The 19,151-nt window shown below is 47.0% G+C and overlaps 1 protein-coding gene across 1 annotated transcript in view; it reads left to right on the top strand.

The window, feature by feature from the left end:
- The window catches only part of Hspa12a (heat shock protein family A (Hsp70) member 12A), a 148,995-nt gene that overhangs the window by 8,481 nt on the left and 121,363 nt on the right, over positions 1 to 19,151 (top strand). Inside the window, exon 2 of the mRNA XM_041661195.1 lies at positions 7,094 to 7,181. Within this exon, the coding sequence (XP_041517129.1) occupies positions 7,094 to 7,181 (88 nt within the window). The remainder of the gene's footprint in view (positions 1 to 7,093; positions 7,182 to 19,151) is intronic.

The raw sequence follows: 19,151 nt of genomic DNA on the forward strand, positions 1-19,151 counted from the left end.
TGTTAAAGCTTGAAATGTTCAGTGTCAGAAGTTTGGGACTTAAGTTTTTGCATTTACAGCTGACTGTGCAGTGGTCCTGGGTTTGCTATCCTTGTCGCTGCTTTATCTTTCTGGCTGGACTTGCCTCGGTATTGTCCTGTTTGATACATGAAGAATTCTACTCTTTTCAGTACTCAAAACAAAATAAAACAGTGGTCACAAATTCAGAGCAGAAATCACTCTCTGAGGAACTGAATTCTAGGACTTTGAGTGAATGTAATCATTTGAGGCAAACTTCTCAGTCGTGATCTAATCATGTTTTTTTCAAATACGCTAGTCATGGGTGGATGATTATGGGAGCACTGTGCACTTTTCAGAGTTGAAGAAATACACTAGATTAAATTTCCACTCCAAATTTAACATAATACATTGATTTCCATGCTAGCAGAGAATGTGGGGCTAACATTGTAGGAGTCGTGATAAGGATTATTTACTCAGAAAAAAAACAGGGCTTCCATTAGTCCTCCAAGAAGAAACATTCCTTGAGGGTGAAAGACTGAAATGTCCCTTCTCAAGGTACAGAGCTGAGCACTTGCATCTGCCTCTTTAAATGCGGGGAGAACCTGAGAAGGAAGAACATAAAATGAGCTCCTAGGACAGGGAATTTTTGGGGAAACCCTGTCAGCTAACCTCAGCTCTCTGGTCCTACTAAAGAAGTTTTCTATCTCTGCTATTTTGAGAGCACAGTTCCTGTTTGAGGGATCAAGGACCATGTGTGTATCTGTCTGTGTCTGTCTGTGCCTGTGCCTGTGTGTGTGATTGTCTGTCTGTGTCTGTGTCTATGTGTCTGTCTGTGCCTGTGTATGTGTCTGTGTCTCTGTCTGTGCCTGTGTGTGTGTCTGTCTGTCTGTGCCTGTGTGTGTGATTGTCTGTCTGTGCCTGTGTCTGTGTCTGTGTCTCTGTCTGTCTGTGCCTGTGTGTGTGTCTGTCTGTCTGTGCCTGTGTGTGTGATTGTCTGTCTGTGTCTGTGTGTCTGTCTGTGCCTGTGTGTGTGTCTGTCTGTCTGTGCCTGTGTGTGTGATTGTCTGTCTGTGTCTGTGTGTCTGTCTGTGCCTGTGTGTGTGTCTGTCTGTCTGTGCCTGTGTGTGTGATTGTCTGTCTGTGCCTGTGTGTGTGTCTGTCTGTCTGTGCCTGTATGTGTGTCTGTCTGTCTGTGCCTGTGTGTGTGATTGTCTGTCTGTGCCTGTGTCTGTGTCTATGTGTCTGTCTGTCTCTGTGTATGTGTCTGTGTCTCTGTCTGTGCCTGTGTGTGTGATTGTCTGTGCCTGTGTCTGTGTCTGTGTCTCTGTCTGTCTGTGCCTGTGTGTGTGTCTGTCTGTCTGTGCCTGTGTGTGTGATTGTCTGTCTGTGTCTGTGTGTCTGTCTGTCTGTGCCTGTGTGTCTGTCTGTCTGTCTGTGCCTGTGTGTGTCTGTCTGTCTGTGCCTGTGTGTGTGTCTGTCTGTGCCTGTGTGTGTGATTGTCTGTCTGTGCCTGTGTGTGTCTGTCTGTCTGTGCCTGTGTGTGTGTCTGTCTGTCTGTGCCTGTGTCTCTCTCTGTGTGTGCATGCATGTGTGTGTGTGAGAGGGAGAGCATGTGAGTGTCTGCTTCTGAGTGTGTCACACTGCCGCATGCCACACTTGCTAGGATGTAGCTGACCGTGGGTCTGACCTGAATGCTCCTTGCTTACTCATAAGTATTTTCACTTCTTTGTCACTAAGTTGACAAGAACAAGGCGGCTTTTGAGAATGCAAAACACAAAGAACTAATTTTGGGGGTTAAAAACCAAAGGTTCTAACTATCACTTTTTATTTTAAAGACATATTTAGAAGTTTTAGGATGTCTGTAATCATTTATTGTTTGTTGAAAATACAGCTATTTTGAATTCACAACTGAGACCTTTTCCAGAAAAAATTATATAGTCAGTAAAAAATTCTGTACCTCTCTCTTTATTTTTTGGGTTTTTGTGTGTGTGTGTGTGTGTGTGTGTAGCCCTGGCTGTCCTATAACTTGCTCTGTACACCAGGCCAGCCTCGAACTCACAGAGATTCACCTGCCTCTTGCCTTCTAAGTGCTGGTATTAAAGGTATGCACCACCACTGGCCAGCTAAAATATTTGTACATTTCTAATAAACTCAAGAGTAGTGGAAATTATTTCCTTGTTGATGGAGATAATTATAAATCTGCAGAAGCAGGAAATTCAACCAAAATGAGTAATGTAAAATTAAAACGCTGTTAAATTCATCTCCAAATATCTGCTAGATGAAAGCAAAAATAACCGTGTGTGTGTGTGTGTGTGTGTGTGTGTGTGCTCGTGTGTACACGTGTGCACGTGTGTTTTCATGTTCCCCTTCCCTTATGAATGCTGTCTGGGTTTGACTCAGACTCATTGGGGGTGTCCTGGAACTTTTCACACCCTGGTTGTGCCACACACACGTGACCCTCTGGGTTGGTCTGACCTTTGTTTGATGTATGATGGACACACCGTACTCTCTAACTGTGGACAAGGATTTTACCCCCGCTCCACCCTGTGTCACCTGTAGCTTGTGATAGGCATTTGTAAGTCATCCCAGGGATTCAGACGCGCTGGTGTTGATAACCACAAGTGTGTGTCGATTCCAATCGGATATTTTAAAATAGTCTGTAACTCTGGGAGAATATCATTGTTGAGGGAGGCCGCCTGTTCATTACCCGGCCGCCCAGATTCCAGAAATAATCACACAGAAACTATATTATTTAAATCACTGCTTGACCCATTAGCAGATTCCAGAAATAGTCACCCAGAAACTATATTATTTAAATTACTTGAGCTTGACCCATTAGCTCTAGTTTTTTATTGGCTAATGTGTATATCTTAATTTAACCCAACTCTATTAATCTGTGTATTGCCCCATGGCTGTTGCTTACCGGGTAAAGTCCCGGCGTCTGTCTCCATTGGGGCTACATGGCTTCTCCCTGACTCCACCTTTTTCCTCCCAGCATTCAGTTTAGTTTTCCCCACCTACCTCTATTCCCTGTGTGGGGGCCCAAGACATTTTCTTTATTAACCAATGGTATTCACAGCATACAGAGGGAAATCCCACATCATATCATTGGAGTAAGGAGGCTGGGATTTGTATCAAACTGAAAAGAAAAGGACAAAACAGGAAACTTCTGGGGTTAGTCAGGCTTTCTGACTTCCAGAAGAAGGGGAACCGCAGAATAGACTTCCATTGGAATGAGTGAAGTCGGCTCCCATGGCTGCAGTCACATCTGACTTCACCATCCACACTGCGGTTGAAATGTTCACTGAGCGCTCTCTCTTGCCTTCCACCAAGGCCTTTCTTCCCTTAGCCTGTGATTCTGCACTGGCCTGGGTCCTGTGAAGGCCAAGCAGCATCGCTATCTAACTGGAAGATGCAGAACCCACTTCGCAGCAGGTGCCATACCCATCGGCCTGAGGTTGCCTTTGGAATGAGTAGAAGGAATCTGACCGCATTCTTTAGGTAATTCCTAGTGGCTGAGATACCTGTCAGTAACAAATACAAATGTGTGGGTTTATAAGTAAGTTAAGAGGCTCAGGCTGAGCTGTCTGTGGCTTTCACCACAACTCTGGGTTTTAACCCTAGGAATAACTACTCAAATTAGCTACAGATGAGCCTGGGCTGTGGTTCTCATCACTGTGTGCTTTTACCTTATTAGTCGAGCATGTGTGTCAGAACAAGGCGATGTTTTAAAATGCATTTATTAGCTCTAGGCACATGCCTCACAGCTTCACAAAGTTTGCTGACTGTGAAGTTCGGATGTACTTAGCCAAAGGTTAATTTATACCTCGTGAGTCAGGTCATTTAAAACACACCAGAGAGATCCCCATTGGGAGTAAGCAGTAAAGCAGCTTGGTGTGGACTCTGGGATTCCTGTCAAACCTCAGGCATCTTGTGCAGAGCCGAGAGGACACGAAGAGATGGCAGCAGGCCTGCGACTCCTGGCAGATTTGACATTTAGTTCCTTTGGCTTGTTTTGTCCTGTATCAGATAGTCCTTTTTATCCCCTCCAACATCACCCCCCCAACACACACACATACATACTCACATATACACACACAGACACACACAGTCACATACACACATACACACTCACATACACACTCACACAGACACACACACTCACATACACAGACACACACACTCACATACATACACACATACACACCCATACACACACACAGCATATACTCTAAAGTTCATACAGAGGACACAGGCTGTCTGTTCCCACCCCCTACTCTGCTCCTCCTACCCGGACAGCCAAGCCTCTGGTGTGATCACAGCCAGGAGCCTGCATTCTGTTCTATTCTTTGATTATGGGAATTGGGTTTCTGCCCCCAAATGTTCGTGTTCCCCTGCTCCTGACCTCAAGGGCTAGCCTCAACCTACTTTCCCGTCCAGACCACTGATGGATAGGCAGAGCTGCAGACTATATGTCTCTCAGCCATTTCTCAACAGGGTCAGTCTTCTGTGTTTTTGAGAGTCTTAGAGCCAGACAGGGCTTCTGAGCATGTGCATTTTTTATCTAGTTCTATATTAATCATCTCATTATATATCTAATTAATTTTACTGACAAACCATGTCCTTCTAGCTGGGCTGGAACTCACTGTGTGAAGCTGGCCTCCAACTCACAAAGATCCATCCTCCTGTCTTTTCCTCTTATGTGCTGGGATTTAAGGTGCACACTGCCACACCCAGCTCTAAAATGCCTTTTAAATATAAATATAAATAAACTTTAAGGTTCACTCTTAATGGCTCCCAACCCAATTCTTCATAGTCAAGGATCACATTTCCTTAATAGGCCTAACTTTAAAGAACACTCCCTCGCCTTCATTTTCCTCCTTGGATAAGTAGATTAGGGGAAATACGTATTCTAATATGTGTGGTATAATATGGTGTAGTGCATATGATTTCCTAATTGATTATCAGTCCTGTGTGTTCTAACATGAGATTTTACAATCTGAACCCCCAAAAGACACATACGCTGTATTTATATATAGTGAGGGTGTCTGTCTACAGCTGGGGCCCCTTTGTGGTTAGTGACTTTTCTCCGGACCCCTTTTGAGTGGTCTTCTCGCGGCTGGTGGCTGGACTCTGTCAGCAAGCCCTCAGGTGTTCTGCCTTTTGAACAAGTACAGTAAAGAGCATGCCTACTGCCTTAGCTGCAAAAGAACAGGCAGTGCTTGGTGGCCAAAGGCGATTCACCTGAAACTTTGTTCCCAGAAGACACCTGGCGACCAGCACTTCTAGCCAGTGATGCTGGAAGCCAGTTCTTCCCTTGTTTATCTACAGACCTGGACCTTCAACCTGTCGGAGGAAAGGAACGACCACTAACAAGTTTCCTCTTTATTACCCGGGAGGTTCATGCATCCGGCATCCTCCCCCCAGGTGACTTACTCCCGCATCCCAGCAAGGCAAAGCTTACTTAGTAAAACTGTTTATGAAAACGCCTCAAGTGTGTGGTCCCCATCCCCACAGTGTGTCACTGCTGCCGTCAAGTGACAAGTCAGAAACACCCGTCCCCTCCCCCAACCCATGCGAAATTCTCCATCTTAAACCTCATCGGTCACATCTCCAAACTCCAGTAACACAGGAGCACTTGGGGTTACACGCCAAGACCCTTCTCTTCCGCCACCTCATTCCTGAACTGGGCTAAGAGCTTTCCAATTGCTGTGACATTTTCAGCCAGGGAAGAGTAGTGCTTGCTGCGGTGTAGTGTTTTACAGGCAATTGCTTTATATGATCAATGGAGCAATTCCCTTACCAGAAAAGAACCAAAGCGATCAAGTTAAATCATTAAAGAGAGAAAGAGCAAGTCGGGAGAAAAGGGTTCATCTCATTAGCGGGAACCAGAGCTGCAGGCCCCGCGCGCCCTAAGGCCACACAGTGCCACTGGCCCTTTAAGACAATGACTGCGCTCCCTCAGCTGCTGCCTGCCTCCCTTCCCCAGAGCTGTTGACGGGCAGTCCATTGTGGCCACAGTAGGAGGGACCTGCAGAAAATGTGCCAAAACCAGGCAGGGGCTTGAGGCTTTCAATAAGCCCCACAGCTGGAGAGAAGCCACCGTGCTAAACAGCAGGGCTGGGACCAGGCATGTGACGGGAAAGGGGTCAAACCCTACACCTCCTGCAGGCTTTCTAGGCTCAGTGTGCTTCAATTGGATGGCATCTTCTAGCTGGTGTTTCTCTATTTGCTTAATATGCAGAGGTATTTAGCTTAAAAGCAGTAAATGCCTGGCGGCTAGGAGGAGGTTCCCCTCCCTCCCTCTCCACTAAATGTTACTAAGAGCAGCCTAAGTAGTTTCTCTCTTTCTGCCTCAAGCTAAGACTGTTTTCTTTTTGCTTCTGTCTCATGACTCATCCCAGGCATTTTTTTTTTCTTTGCCACCACACAGCTTTTGCTTGACTTGACTCATTAATGCAGAGACAAGCATGACTCTCCTGCCCAGGGTTTGCCTGGCACTTACCCACATCCCTTACGTCCTGAGGGCTGGACTCTTATGTCCCCCCTACATTTATTGCACATGCATCTACCATGTACCCACAAGTGTTCTGGGGCTTCCTGAAGTCCGGAAGTAGATGAGGTCTGCCTCCCACTCATGCTGTGTGGGGTCCAGAGGAGGGAGTCCATGACTCCTTTACTGACGGTTTTGTGGGAGCCGTTTTACATCCATGTCCCCTTCTGAGAATAATAAGCAGGGTCGGGGAGGCCAAGAAGGGATCTGGGGTGCTCTGGTTGCCGTGCCCAGCGTGCCTTGTGCTCTGACCTGGCTCGGGCAGCGCTCACCCATCCACAGCTCCTCATACTCAGATAACAGCTCCCTGCATTCCCAGTACTTCCATTCCCTCCCTTCCCACTTGATACAGAGAGGCATTTTTTTTTCTATCTTACAGATGATAACATCTGAGGCCCAGAACTAAGCACCCAAGGCCAACAACAGAGGGACTGGGTGTCAGGTACCCTGCCCCAGGAGCCAAGCACCTCTGCCATCCCCACCCCGCAAACCGTCAGCCAAGAGTGTTCACAGTGCAACTCTCTTCTTCCCCTCCTGCAGATGGAGAGTGTCGGTGTGTACGGATTCTGTGGGTGCAAAGGAAAAAGCAAAGTGAAGTGCGATTCAAGGCGGGAAATAGCCACAGCAGGTAGGAAAAGAACTCTTGTGTAAGTATTGGACCAGGCACATTGGGAACCGGCGCATTTACACGTAGGCACACATGCCAGCAACATCGGCCTCGCAGAAGGCACAGCTGGACCCCGGGAAGGGTTTGAAAGAGTGTGAGTGTTTCAGAGGGACTGTGGATGGCATGTGGAGGGGGACCTGGCATCTGCTGGCCCCGTGGGGCTCTCTCTGTCTCCTGGTTCCGCGCCGGTGGCCTGGGAGATCAGCTGCATGCCCTGCCATATGCGGGCAAGACGAGCCAGCCTTTCTGGTGTTCCGAGCTTGTTTATGCTTTAACACGTCTATCTGTCTCCTTAGAGGATGGTCTTCTTACCCCCTCCTTCCTCATGCCTCCCTCCAATTCCGGAGAAAACAAGTGGGCTATTCATGCAAAAAGAGAAGAAAAGGGTGAGTGGGGAGGGGGGATGCCACCGACAAACTCCACTGAAAGCCACTGGCTGTTCATTTACATTCACACTTTTAAAAATGCTAACTAATGATGTTAAATGGTCCGCCAAAGGTCCGGGCAGGTCAGCTGTGGAAGTGTCATTTCTGCCTAATTAGGGCTCTTGTGGCTGCCCCAGGCCTTCCAGTGGAACTGGTGACAAGCAGGAGCTGACAGCTTCAATTGCTGCCAGTAGGAAGGTTGGGCCGGTCATGTTTTCCAACTCAGCCAGGTGTTGGCTGAATGGGGGAGGGGGCCTTGCCAGTCTTGTCTTGTGTCAAGGTCAAGAATGGGCTTTGCCAAATCAACCATTTGGATTATCTCTGGGAGGTCCTTAGCCGTCCCTGCCCAGACTTTTCAAGTGGTCCCAGACCCAGATGCTGGGTTTTCTCCCTACCCCCTCCCGAAAACTCAGGGGGAAAAGGATAAGAAGAATAACTTGCTCCGGCCTAGTAAATACCAATGAGAAGAAAACAAAACCAGAGGTTTATTTCAGAAAACTTCACGTGGTCATTCAAGGGTTAAAAAACCACCACCAATAAAACTGCTCCAGCACCAGGAAAAAGATGGGGTAGGAATTCCTCCTGGGCTCAGGGTGCTGGATTGTTCCTGCTACACAGTAGGTGTCTGCTCAGTTATTTCTCGGTTTGAGGCACAAAGTTGAGAAGGTTTAGAAGCTGCTAAAAAAAATTTTCTGTGCCTGCCGGCACTGTTCCCAGCATAATTTCCAAATCTCCCGGTTGCTCCTAAAGGAAACACGAACTTGTAGGTTGATACTATGACCTTGGTTTTTTGTTTTGTTTTGTTTTGCTGTGATTTCATAACAAAACAAGCTACGCGTCCTTGGTGCTGGGTACCCCTGACTGCAGCCGCCCACAGAGATGATCCCGCAGCAGAGGCAGGGCGCCTGGGTCCTGCCTCTGAGTCTGCGCTGTCCTCCCTGGCTGGGTGTGAATTAAACACAGAAACACGTGAGAACGCATGAACACACGTGCACAAACAGCGCATTATTGGTTCTGTGGCATGACAGTAGGGTAAGACACAGGCACTTGGGAACTGTGCCATGTGATGGGGGAAACTGATCTGGAAAAATCAATGCTTGATGAAAACCCAAGACGAAATCCAAAGGTCTGAAGAGGTAAGGAGTGTCTAGGGCTTCAGCTTCTTTTGCTTGCCCTCCCCTTCCTAGCTGTGACTTCTGTTTTCTCTCATTCTGAATAGTGAGAATTGAGGCCTGAAAAGTAGACTATCTATGCTGATGTGTTTTTGTCAGAGGAGGCTTACAAAGGCTAAACAGGGTGGCATTCAGAAGCTCATCTGGGCCAACACTCAGCACGAAGGACCGGGTGCTCAATACCAGCGACAGAACTCTCTCCCTCCCTCCCCAAGTCCTCATGACTGGAGATTATGTGTCCTTCTGTGGCAATGAGCTGTTTTCTCTAGTCAGTGAACCTGCTAAGTGAAGACAGAGACTGGTTACTCTCTGAGCCATGCCTCTTTGGAGCCTGGCACAGAAGGTACTCAGGGCACACGAGTAAAGAGAACCAAGAGGAAGGCTGCACTCAGGAATGAAGTATGAAGAAACTGTCCTGGATTTATTCCAGCAGCTACCTTTGTCTGCCCTCCACCACTAACTGTGGGTCTTGTCTTAGGCTGGTTCCTCCTCACCCCCATCGTGCCACGGTGAATCTCTTTCTCCTCCTCCTAGGTGACCTTTTGTGCCTTTCCAGTTCCTGGGGCTGTTGTTATCTCCTGCTTTCTGCTCAGGATGTGTGGCATCAGCTCCTGAGAACAGTTCTAAGCCCCTTCTGGGCTCTACCTTCCACACCCACCTCCCTTTCAGAGAGTCTTGACCCTCGAAGCTGCCATTGCAGTAGCTTCCTCCGAGGGCAAGCCATTGCTGTGTGAATCTTGTAAGTGCAGAGTCTCCTTGTGGTTAGGAGGATAGGTGTTTGAAATCATTGGGGAGGGATTAGTTACAACGAAAACCTAAGTCAGATTAGTTGATTAGTTACAGAGATAAAACAAACAAGACACCTTTGATCGCAGAACGAGAATCATGTGATGGCAACAGTGGGATTCTGGTCACAACAGTGACCCTGGAAAGGGAAAGTCGAGTTTGGTTAATTTTGCTTGAACTCTCTGAAAGGCAGCTCTGATGGTTGGTATTATGTTGCTGAGCTCTTGAGAGTCTTCTCCAGATCTGACCCTAGTTCTTCTTTGGCCTAGAACCATTACTCTGGGTATGTGGTTCTCTGTACCTGATGGGATATTTCACCCCCACCCCACCCCCAGGCCTTTGAACAAACTGGTTCTCGGCTGGACCACTTGCCCTTCCTCTCCTTGGTCTTCTCACAGGCGCTTGTTCCTAGAAAGATTCAGCTCCACACAGCATCCACAGAGCTCCCGCAGGGCCCCTCAAGCTAGGTGGGCCTCTCCATCTTTTGTACCCACTCCAATTTCATGTTCTTGTCAAAAATGATAATTAATGGGGCGGGAGAGATGGCTCAGAGGCTAAGAGCACTGGCTGGTCTTCCAGAGGTCCTGAGTTCAATTCCCTGCAACCACATGGTGGCTCACAACCATCTATGAGATCTAGTGCCCTCTTCTGGTGGGCAGGCATACATACAGACAGAACATTGTATACATAATAAATAAATAAATTAAAAAAAAATGATAATTAATAATGATACACGGGAATGAGAGCTCACTTTACTGAGTGCCTTCAGTGGTATGTCATGGCAGCTTGGCACCCCAAGAAGAAGGTACTGTTGTAGATATCCAACTTAATAACAAGGGCTCCGCAGCTCAGGATGCATGCTGGATATCACATGGTTTCCAAGTAGTGACGCTGAGACCTGAGCCCTTCTGGCAGGAGTCAAGGCCACCTCCTCTTGTAAATAGCCTCCATGCTGATTGACAGGGGCATTTGGGTTTTCAGTTTGTGTCCTCTCTGAATGGTGAGTTCCTCTGAACTGGTGACACTCATTTAGCCGTGTGTTCTTGTGCCAAGCCAAGGACCGAAATACAGCAAAGACTCTTACTGTTGGTTGACTTTAATAAAGCTGAATTATGCTAAGTGTTTATGCATATGCATGTGTATATTCTTTCTTCTTGCCTGCTTGTGTTTATGCCTGTGTTTAATATATGTATGTATACACTTACATGCATATTTCATATACATGCACACATTCATGTTATATATGCCAACATGTATACATACATGCATATGTATGTCAACATGCCATGCACCTCTAGCTGTAGAGTCTGGAGTGGGAGAGGGGACCCATTGCAGTCTGGAAGCATATGAAAATGGTATGTGGTCTCATTGACTTTGAATTCTGCATCCAGCTCGCTGCCCCGAGGAATGAATGGTACCTCCTGCATCTTGGTCCGTGTGTTCTTTGAGACATGCCTACAAACTCTCCCTTGTCTGCCCAGGTGATCTTGCCATGTTTTTGATGAGAAGGCCCACTAGAGGGGGGACAGCTCAGGGAGCATGCCATTTCCCACTTTCCCCTCCATGTCATCTGAGGTGGAGAGAAGACAAACCCAACTGTTCCAGCATTTTCCATCCTTGTTTGAGACCATGCTGATTGACAGGGGCATTTGGGTTTTCAGTTTGTGTCCTCTCTGAATGGTGAGTTCCTCTGAACTGGTGACACTCATTTAGCCGTGTGTTCTTGTGCCAAGCCAAGGACCGAAATACAGCAAAGACTCTTACTGTTGGTTGACTTTAATAAAGCTGAATTATGCTAAGTGTTTATGCATATGCATGTGTATATTCTTTCTTCTTGCCTGCTTGTGTTTATGCCTGTGTTTAATATATGTATGTATACACTTACATGCATATTTCATATACATGCACACATTCATGTTATATATGCCAACATGTATACATACATGCATATGTATGTCAACATGCCATGCACCTCTAGCTGTAGAGTCTGGAGTGGGAGAGGGGACCCATTGCAGTCTGGAAGCATATGAAAATGGTATGTGGTCTCATTGACTTTGAATTCTGCATCCAGCTCGCTGCCCCGAGGAATGAATGGTACCTCCTGCATCTTGGTCCGTGTGTTCTTTGAGACATGCCTACAAACTCTCCCTTGTCTGCCCAGGTGATCTTGCCATGTTTTTGATGAGAAGGCCCACTAGAGGGGGGACAGCTCAGGGAGCATGCCATTTCCCACTTTCCCCTCCATGTCATCTGAGGTGGAGAGAAGACAAACCCAACTGTTCCAGCATTTTCCATCCTTGTTTGAGCCCAGAACTGTTTTTTTTTACCTTTTTATTTATTTATTAATTATTTATTAAAGATTTCTGCCTCCTCCCCGCCACCGCCTCCCATTTCCCTCTCCCTCCCCCGTCAAGTCCCCCACCCTCGTCAGCCCAAAGAGCAATCAGGGTTTCCTGCCCTGTGGGAAATCCAAGAACCACCCACCTCCATCCAGGTCTACAGACTCACTGAGCATAGCGGACAATGAGGACTACTGAGAACTCAAGAACAATGGCAATGGGTTTCTGACCCTACTGCACGTACTGGCTTTGTGGGAGCCTAGGCAGTTTGGATGCTCACCTGAACTGTTTGGTAATGGTGAGCCAATGGGAGCCTAGGCAGTTTGGATGCTCACCTGAACTGTTTGGTAATGGTGAGCCAATGGGAGCCTAGGCAGTTTGGATGCTCACCTGAACTGTTTGGTAATGGTGAGCCAATGGGAGCCTAGGCAGTTTGGATGCTCACCTGAACTGTTTGGTAATGGTGAGCCAAGTTGTACCCTTCAGTGGGAGGCAGCTGCCAATGTGAGTCCCCAGGGAATCGGAAGGAGTCAACTGAAGGACCACCCAGGTCAGATTTGACCGTGGGCATGTCCATTAGGGGTTATCTTGATTGTTCCCTGATGAGAGGACTGCCCATGGCACTGTGGGTGGCACCATCCCCTGGGAAGTCAGTCCTGGGCTATCTTAGAAAGCTTATCACGCGTAAATTTGGTGGAGTCAGCAAACAATGTTCCTCCATGGTTTGGGCTTCGAGTGCCTGCTTGGGTTTCTGCCTTGAATCTTCTCAGTGATGGACTGTGACTGATAAGAGGTACTAAGAAATAACATAAAAAGAAACAAACCATTTCTTTCCCCAGGTTCCTTTTGGTCAGAGTGTTTTGTCACAGCAGAAAAGAACAAAACAGTGGTGCCGTATGGGAAGGGCCAGGCTAATGACAACCCAGGGCAAAGGACCACCTTAGCCCAAACCAACGCTTCGCTAGCGTCTAAGACAATAGTGGACTGGGAGAGTTGGTGAGGGCTGGGCGACAGCCAGTTTGATGGCAACAGACCCTTCTATTTCTGTTTGATGGTCTCTTGCCTCATGATACACTCTTGTGGTCATCTACCCACAATGCCTCACTACCCACCATGCTATGCTGTGCCATGTCCGACTTGCTGTCCCGTCCTGTGCTTCTCTCTGACAGACAGAACTCCAGCAGGGTGCGGAGATCTGAGGAAAACATAAAAACGCACTGGTCCCCCGCCCCCGCCCCCGCCGATTGTCATCAGAGCGGAGTTAACTGTGCTTCCATTACAATGGCATATCTTTCTGTGATGTTTTATATTTTGGTTTGTAAATACTTGCAAATATTTAGCTTTCTTTCACAGAAATCAGAATTCTTATATATAAAAATGGCTTCTTGAAGTATTTTTTCTTAACATCCTTGCGGCAGCAATAGCTTGGATGTGTAACTGTCATACAAGGCTCTTCATGCGATTTAGTATTGTGCTCTTTCCAACGTGAACTTCTCCTCAACCCCCAAACACAGTTTTTGAACTCAGGGCCTTGTGCATGCTGGGGCAATCATTCTGCCACTGAGCTGATCTCAGTCTTTGTCCCATGGAATTCTTAATGTCTTGCTTGCGAAGCCCTGCATTTTCATTGTGTACTGGCGTCCTCATGCCTCTTGGATTTCAACTCAGTCCATGGAAACTTTAACATGAATACATCTGTCTCAGCCAACCCATGCAGCACAAGGTACTAGGCGCTCCTTGTGCAAGGAGTCCGGGGCCAGTGAAATGGTTCAGTGGGTGAAAGTATTTGCCATCAAGCCCAATAGGGACCTATGTGGCTTCTCCTGTCAGTCCTGGAAGATGCTGAGATACTTGGAAGTAAGTTGAATTCTTCAAGGATCTGTTTGGTTGAGGGGCTAAGTAATCTCTCTGACAAAAATCCCGAGGTGGTTCAGAGAGAGGGATAACCTCGAGGGCAGTTGGCCCTTTGAATCCTCTGATTCCACCTTCATGGATTTAACCAAGTAGGTGTGGAAAATAAATGCATGTATACCTGACATGTACAGACTGACTATTCTTGTCATTGTCCCTAAACACAGTAGTGTGGGAGCCATCCCAGTACATCAGTGTTGTATTCGATCCTATACGTTATCTAGAGGTAACTTGAGATATTCAAATTGGTGGGTTCTATTCAAGGACTATTCCATCTTATATCAGGGACTTGAATATCTGTAATGTTGGTACCTGTGGGGTTCCTGGAACAAATTGCCCTAGATACTGAGAGAGATCTGCTCTCTTTTGCCTAAAAGTCAGTGGGACCCAAGTGCACAGTCCACAAAAGACATGCTTCTTCTCCCCACCTGGCAACAGCAGTGGCGAATCCGGCATTGGCAGTGTCGGCGACCCTTGCGTGGTGGCTATGGTACGGGCACTCACAGCACCTGTGCCACAGAAGAGGTAGTTCTGTCACCTTCAGACTGGACTCAGTGGCAGAGCAGTAGCATCAGGTGTGCGAGAGTAGCGTGGCCTCTGCCAGCAGTAGGAGGAGACCATGGGTGTAAGGTGTGACGGAAAGAGAGGCTTTAGGCTTCCCCTTGAGGAAGACGTTGCCAACGACTGTGAGAAGTAGGAGCCAGTGTTAGTGACCCGTGAAGATCGGATGACAAATCCAGAGTGTTTCTAAGACACCAGCCATCCAGCTGGCCGGCAGACATATCGTGACTTAGCTTTCCCTAGGGTGGGCATCTGAGAGCAGTTTCATTCAGTGCAGTATTCTGCAGTCTGTGGGAGCCCCACCAGGTTCTGGAGTCAGGTGGCTGGAACTGAAGCCTGGTTCTGCCATCACTACTCTCTGACCTAAGGATGTTACTTGGTTTCCTCAACCCCCAGTACCCGTCTCTGTCCTGAGAAAAATCTACCTCATTGGGTTTTAGGCGACTCAGAGGCCTATAAGGTATTTGGCATAAACTGGAACAAGTTATGCATCTAGTTAACGTGAGTTATCATCAGAGAGTCACATAATCTCCAACTAATTAAAGCATTGTTTGCATGTGAAATGAAGCCCAGGAGGCAACACCATGTTAGCTATGTTATCATTTGGTAGCAAGATTACGGGTGATTTGATCAGACTGCACCCCTACTGATGGAGGAAGGTCATTGGCTAATAAAGGAACTGCCTTGGCCCATTTTATTGGTTGAAAGATAGGTGGGAGGAGTAGGCAGAACAGGACTCTGGGAGGAAGAGGAAGTGAGCTCAGTCTCGACAGCTCTCCTCTCTGGAGCAGACGCCTGAGAGAGACGCCATGCCCCGCTCCTGGGATGAAGCTCCGACCCAGGATGGACATAGGCTAGAATCTTCCTGGTAAGCGCACCTTGGGGTGCCATACACAGATGATTAGAAATGGGCTAAATTAATATGTGAGAATTAGCCTAGAAGAGAATGGGCCAAGCAGTGTTTAAATGAATACAGTTTGTGTGTTGTTATTTCGGGGCATAAGCTAGCCGTGTGGGTGGCTGGGGTGCTGGGGACGCAGCCCCGCCGCCCTTATTACTACACCCTACGTACATACATGTATCCTTATTAATAAAAGATGTAAGCTTTTAAAGAAGAGAAGCAATCCCATCTGACCATCGCTGGCACTTCACGCAGCTCCGTGGGCCACCCTTGGGTTCTATTTCTTGACCATTTATAGAACAGAAAGGAATAACTGTGCCCAGGATGGCCCATTTGTGACACCTGCAGAAGACTCTTCCGTGGACTGTCAGCTTGAAGTTTTCATGTGTTACATTTGCCAAACATATACTAAGCACCTTCTGTAGGGCAGATATGACAGTCCTGAGGAGATACAAGTCACTGGGTTTTTTAGGTTGAGCTGAGGTCCGCAGACCATCATCTGACACTTTGAAATGGTCACTGCAGGTGTCAGGAGTACCTTGAACACTGTGTTGCGTTGAGTGCTTAGCACACTCAGGTGCCTTGTTCTGTATTATCTCTGAAACCTCTCTCTCTCTCTCTCTCTCTCTCTCACATACACACACACACACACACACACACACACACACTTGGGTGTCATGTATCTCTGACTGGACTGGAACTAGATATATAAACCAGACAATCCTTGAGCTTCATAGAGAGCTGCTTGGAATAAAAATACCACTACACTCAACTAAGAAACAAACACAAAAATCAAAAATCAAAACAAAAAAACCAAAACTCTTAAAGCATAAGTGTTCAAGCCTTGGGCTTCCCTAGGCAACACATTAAATGTAGGGATGCCCAATCCATGGTCGTTGGTTGCCGAATCACACATAGGTGTGTTTTGCATGTATTGCAGCTCGACACCATCTACAGAGTTTCATATGTAAGAACCACACAATCAGTCTACCAAAATCCTCGCAAAAACTATCCCTCCACATTCCAAGTAAGCTTGCATTAGGTCTCATTCGTAGCTATCCTTGGAGACATGCGACTCTAGCTCCTGTGTTGGGCAGCTCTGCAAACTCCAAAGAGCGGGGAAAGAAGCCACAGCCACTGGCAATGAAATCCCGAGTGGGGAAATGGCTGATAGGGTTTCTCCATTGGGTCATTGAAAAGAAAACTAAGGAGAAGCAACTCTGCTTTGGTAAAAAGAAAGAGGAGACTGCTTGTGGAGTAGAGTCTAGAGTCAATAATCCGGATTGTATGAGCAAACATCAGTACATGTGGAGAAAGGAAAAGACAGCATGGCAGACTTCAACTCTGCTTTAGTTATGTAACTGGATGGTTTCAGCCTTGCTGACCAGTTTGTAAACTGTTTTAGCACAGCTTGGGGATTGGTTCCCCCATCAGAGAAAACAGGATCCATGCCAACGTAGCATCAAGTAGGTGTGTACTTTGGAAAGTCGCCCCCCCCCCCCCCGCATACACACATAACGTGCCAAGCAGCCAACAGAGTACAGTTGAAAGGAGAATTTGTAACTGGCAGTTTAGGTGGGAATAGGAATATTCCAAAGGAGAGTGGGGAGGCTCGATCCACCGCACTATCTTGGACAATCCACATAACTTGCTAAAAAAGGCACCAATCACCCGGTTCTCTCCCACAATTCTATGTATTTATTCTTGTATATTTGACTCATAGCAGATGAAATCTACTAAACCAGACTAGGTTTACCTTATTCTGAGTTGGCATAGCTGATGCTGAGTGACTGAAAAGAAACGATGCTAATCAAAAGCTCATCAGGCAGGCGTGGTGGCACATGAGTGTAATCGCAGTACTCAAAAGGCTGGAGCAAGAGGGTGGAAATATTGAGGCCAGCCTGGGTTACACACTGAACTGCATCGTGAGACTCTATTGTAAATGGAGTTTTCCTGTCCTGACCACCTGCTCCCAAATTACCGGCAGCTGCTTCCCAAACAGTTGACTTGGAGACTTAATATAAATTGCAGATGCCCGACCAATAGCTCAGGCTTGTTACTCACTACCTCTTACAACCTGACCCATTTCTATTAATCCATGCACTGCCCCGAGGCTCGTGGCTTTTACTTCTATCTCATTTTGTGTGTGTGGCTCGTTCTCTGGCTGGCTGGCGACTTCTCTGACTCTGCCCTTCCTCATCCCATCATTCTCAGCTTGGCTTTCCTGGCTAACTTCATCCTGCTCAGCTGTTGTCCAGTCGGCTTGTTTATTAAACCAATCACAGTGACATATTCACACAGTGTTCAGAAGGATTATTCCACAGCACTCTTTCTCAAACAGATATAACCACCCGACCCAAAACCACAGCATCCTGGGTACGGGTAAACTTACAGTCGTGGCCTTAGGCTCATCTGCCAACTACAGGAGCAGAAGAGACAATCGGTGGATGAGAATTCTTGCTGTGCAAACAAGAGGACTTGAGTTTAGGCCCCTAGGACCTGGGGCAGGGAGCGGGGGGGGAGGGACAGGAAACAGGCATGACTATGTGCACCTCTTATACCAGTGATGTTGGGGATTGCTGGGGCTTGTTGGCTGCCATCCTAACCTGGTGAAAATTACATATTTCAAGGTAATAAGGTGGAGAGTGACAGATGACAACAATTGATGTCTTCTAGAACTTGTGTACGTACACCTGCACAAACATGTATATAAACTACACACATGTGCATGCATGTGCCTACAAACTGACTGTATAAATCTGCTACATAGCTACAGAATGAGGGGCATATGCAAAGGGGCTTCTAAGGTTTGTCCGAGTTTACTGAAAAGGTAGGACAAAGCGTTGTGAGTTTTCCCCCATATGATGGGTTTTTAGGAATCATGTCTTGGCTCTCATTACATGGTGCTTACTTCCCTCCCTTCAAGTCTATTCTCCATAACAAATTTATACTCAGGCACCTTCTCAGCGGAGGAGACGGGAGTTACTGGATTTTAACAAGAAGGTGTTGGTAAAAGATGCAAACCAGTTTTGTGGTAGTCCTCAGTATGTCCTCATGCAGCAGTGTCTGAGAAGGTCCCAGCAGTGTCCTTCCCCTTTGGCATTAAGCTGCCTGCTCTGACTCTTCACTAGGACACAGCTAGGTCCTAGGTCCTGGTGTGTGTTGGAGATGTGGTCGGCAGAGAAACTCCAGTTCATTTGCTGGGGTTTACTGCAGAGTTAAGTGGAAAACACTGCCATGGTTTTTAGCTGGGATGAAAGCATGTGCTTTTGCCTAGGTTGTCTCATGACATAAAGGGAAAGGTGAGGGGTCAACAGTAGGTCCCTGGAAAGATTCTCCTTCTGTTTTTCAGAACTTAGGACAATTCAGATCTTTTCATAGATCCCCATATATCTTCCAGTCTTTTCTGGCTTTCTGCATGTTCTTTTCCCTCTGTGCGATATTTTCTACTGACATGTTCTCACATCTACCGATCCTCTCTTCTGCATTGTCTGACCTGCACTGAAACTCTCTTTGGGTGGCTTTGTTTTACTTAACAGTGTTTTCAATCCTGGGCACCAAGGCTTTTACCCAAAACCCAACCCACTGTGCGTCCTCTCATTCCCAAGCCAGCACCTGTCATCCTGTGAACCACCACCTGCTCCAAGAAGCTCTTCCCCACCATTCCATCAGCGTCTCTTTTCCAGGTTCCTCTCCATCTTGTCCCCATGTTTCTTTCCTTGGTGTCACGAATACCATCCTGTCATCATTGTCTTTGTGCCCTTGCTTGTTGAAAGTGAACCCATGAGGACAAACCCACTATCCTACTTGTCTTTTCGTTTTATTTTGTTTAATTC

This window comes from Microtus oregoni, unplaced genomic scaffold (genome assembly GCF_018167655.1).
Source record: "Microtus oregoni isolate MIOR12 unplaced genomic scaffold, Mior012 000012F_ref0000307, whole genome shotgun sequence".
In the NCBI taxonomy this organism is placed as follows: Eukaryota; Metazoa; Chordata; class Mammalia; order Rodentia; family Cricetidae; genus Microtus; species Microtus oregoni.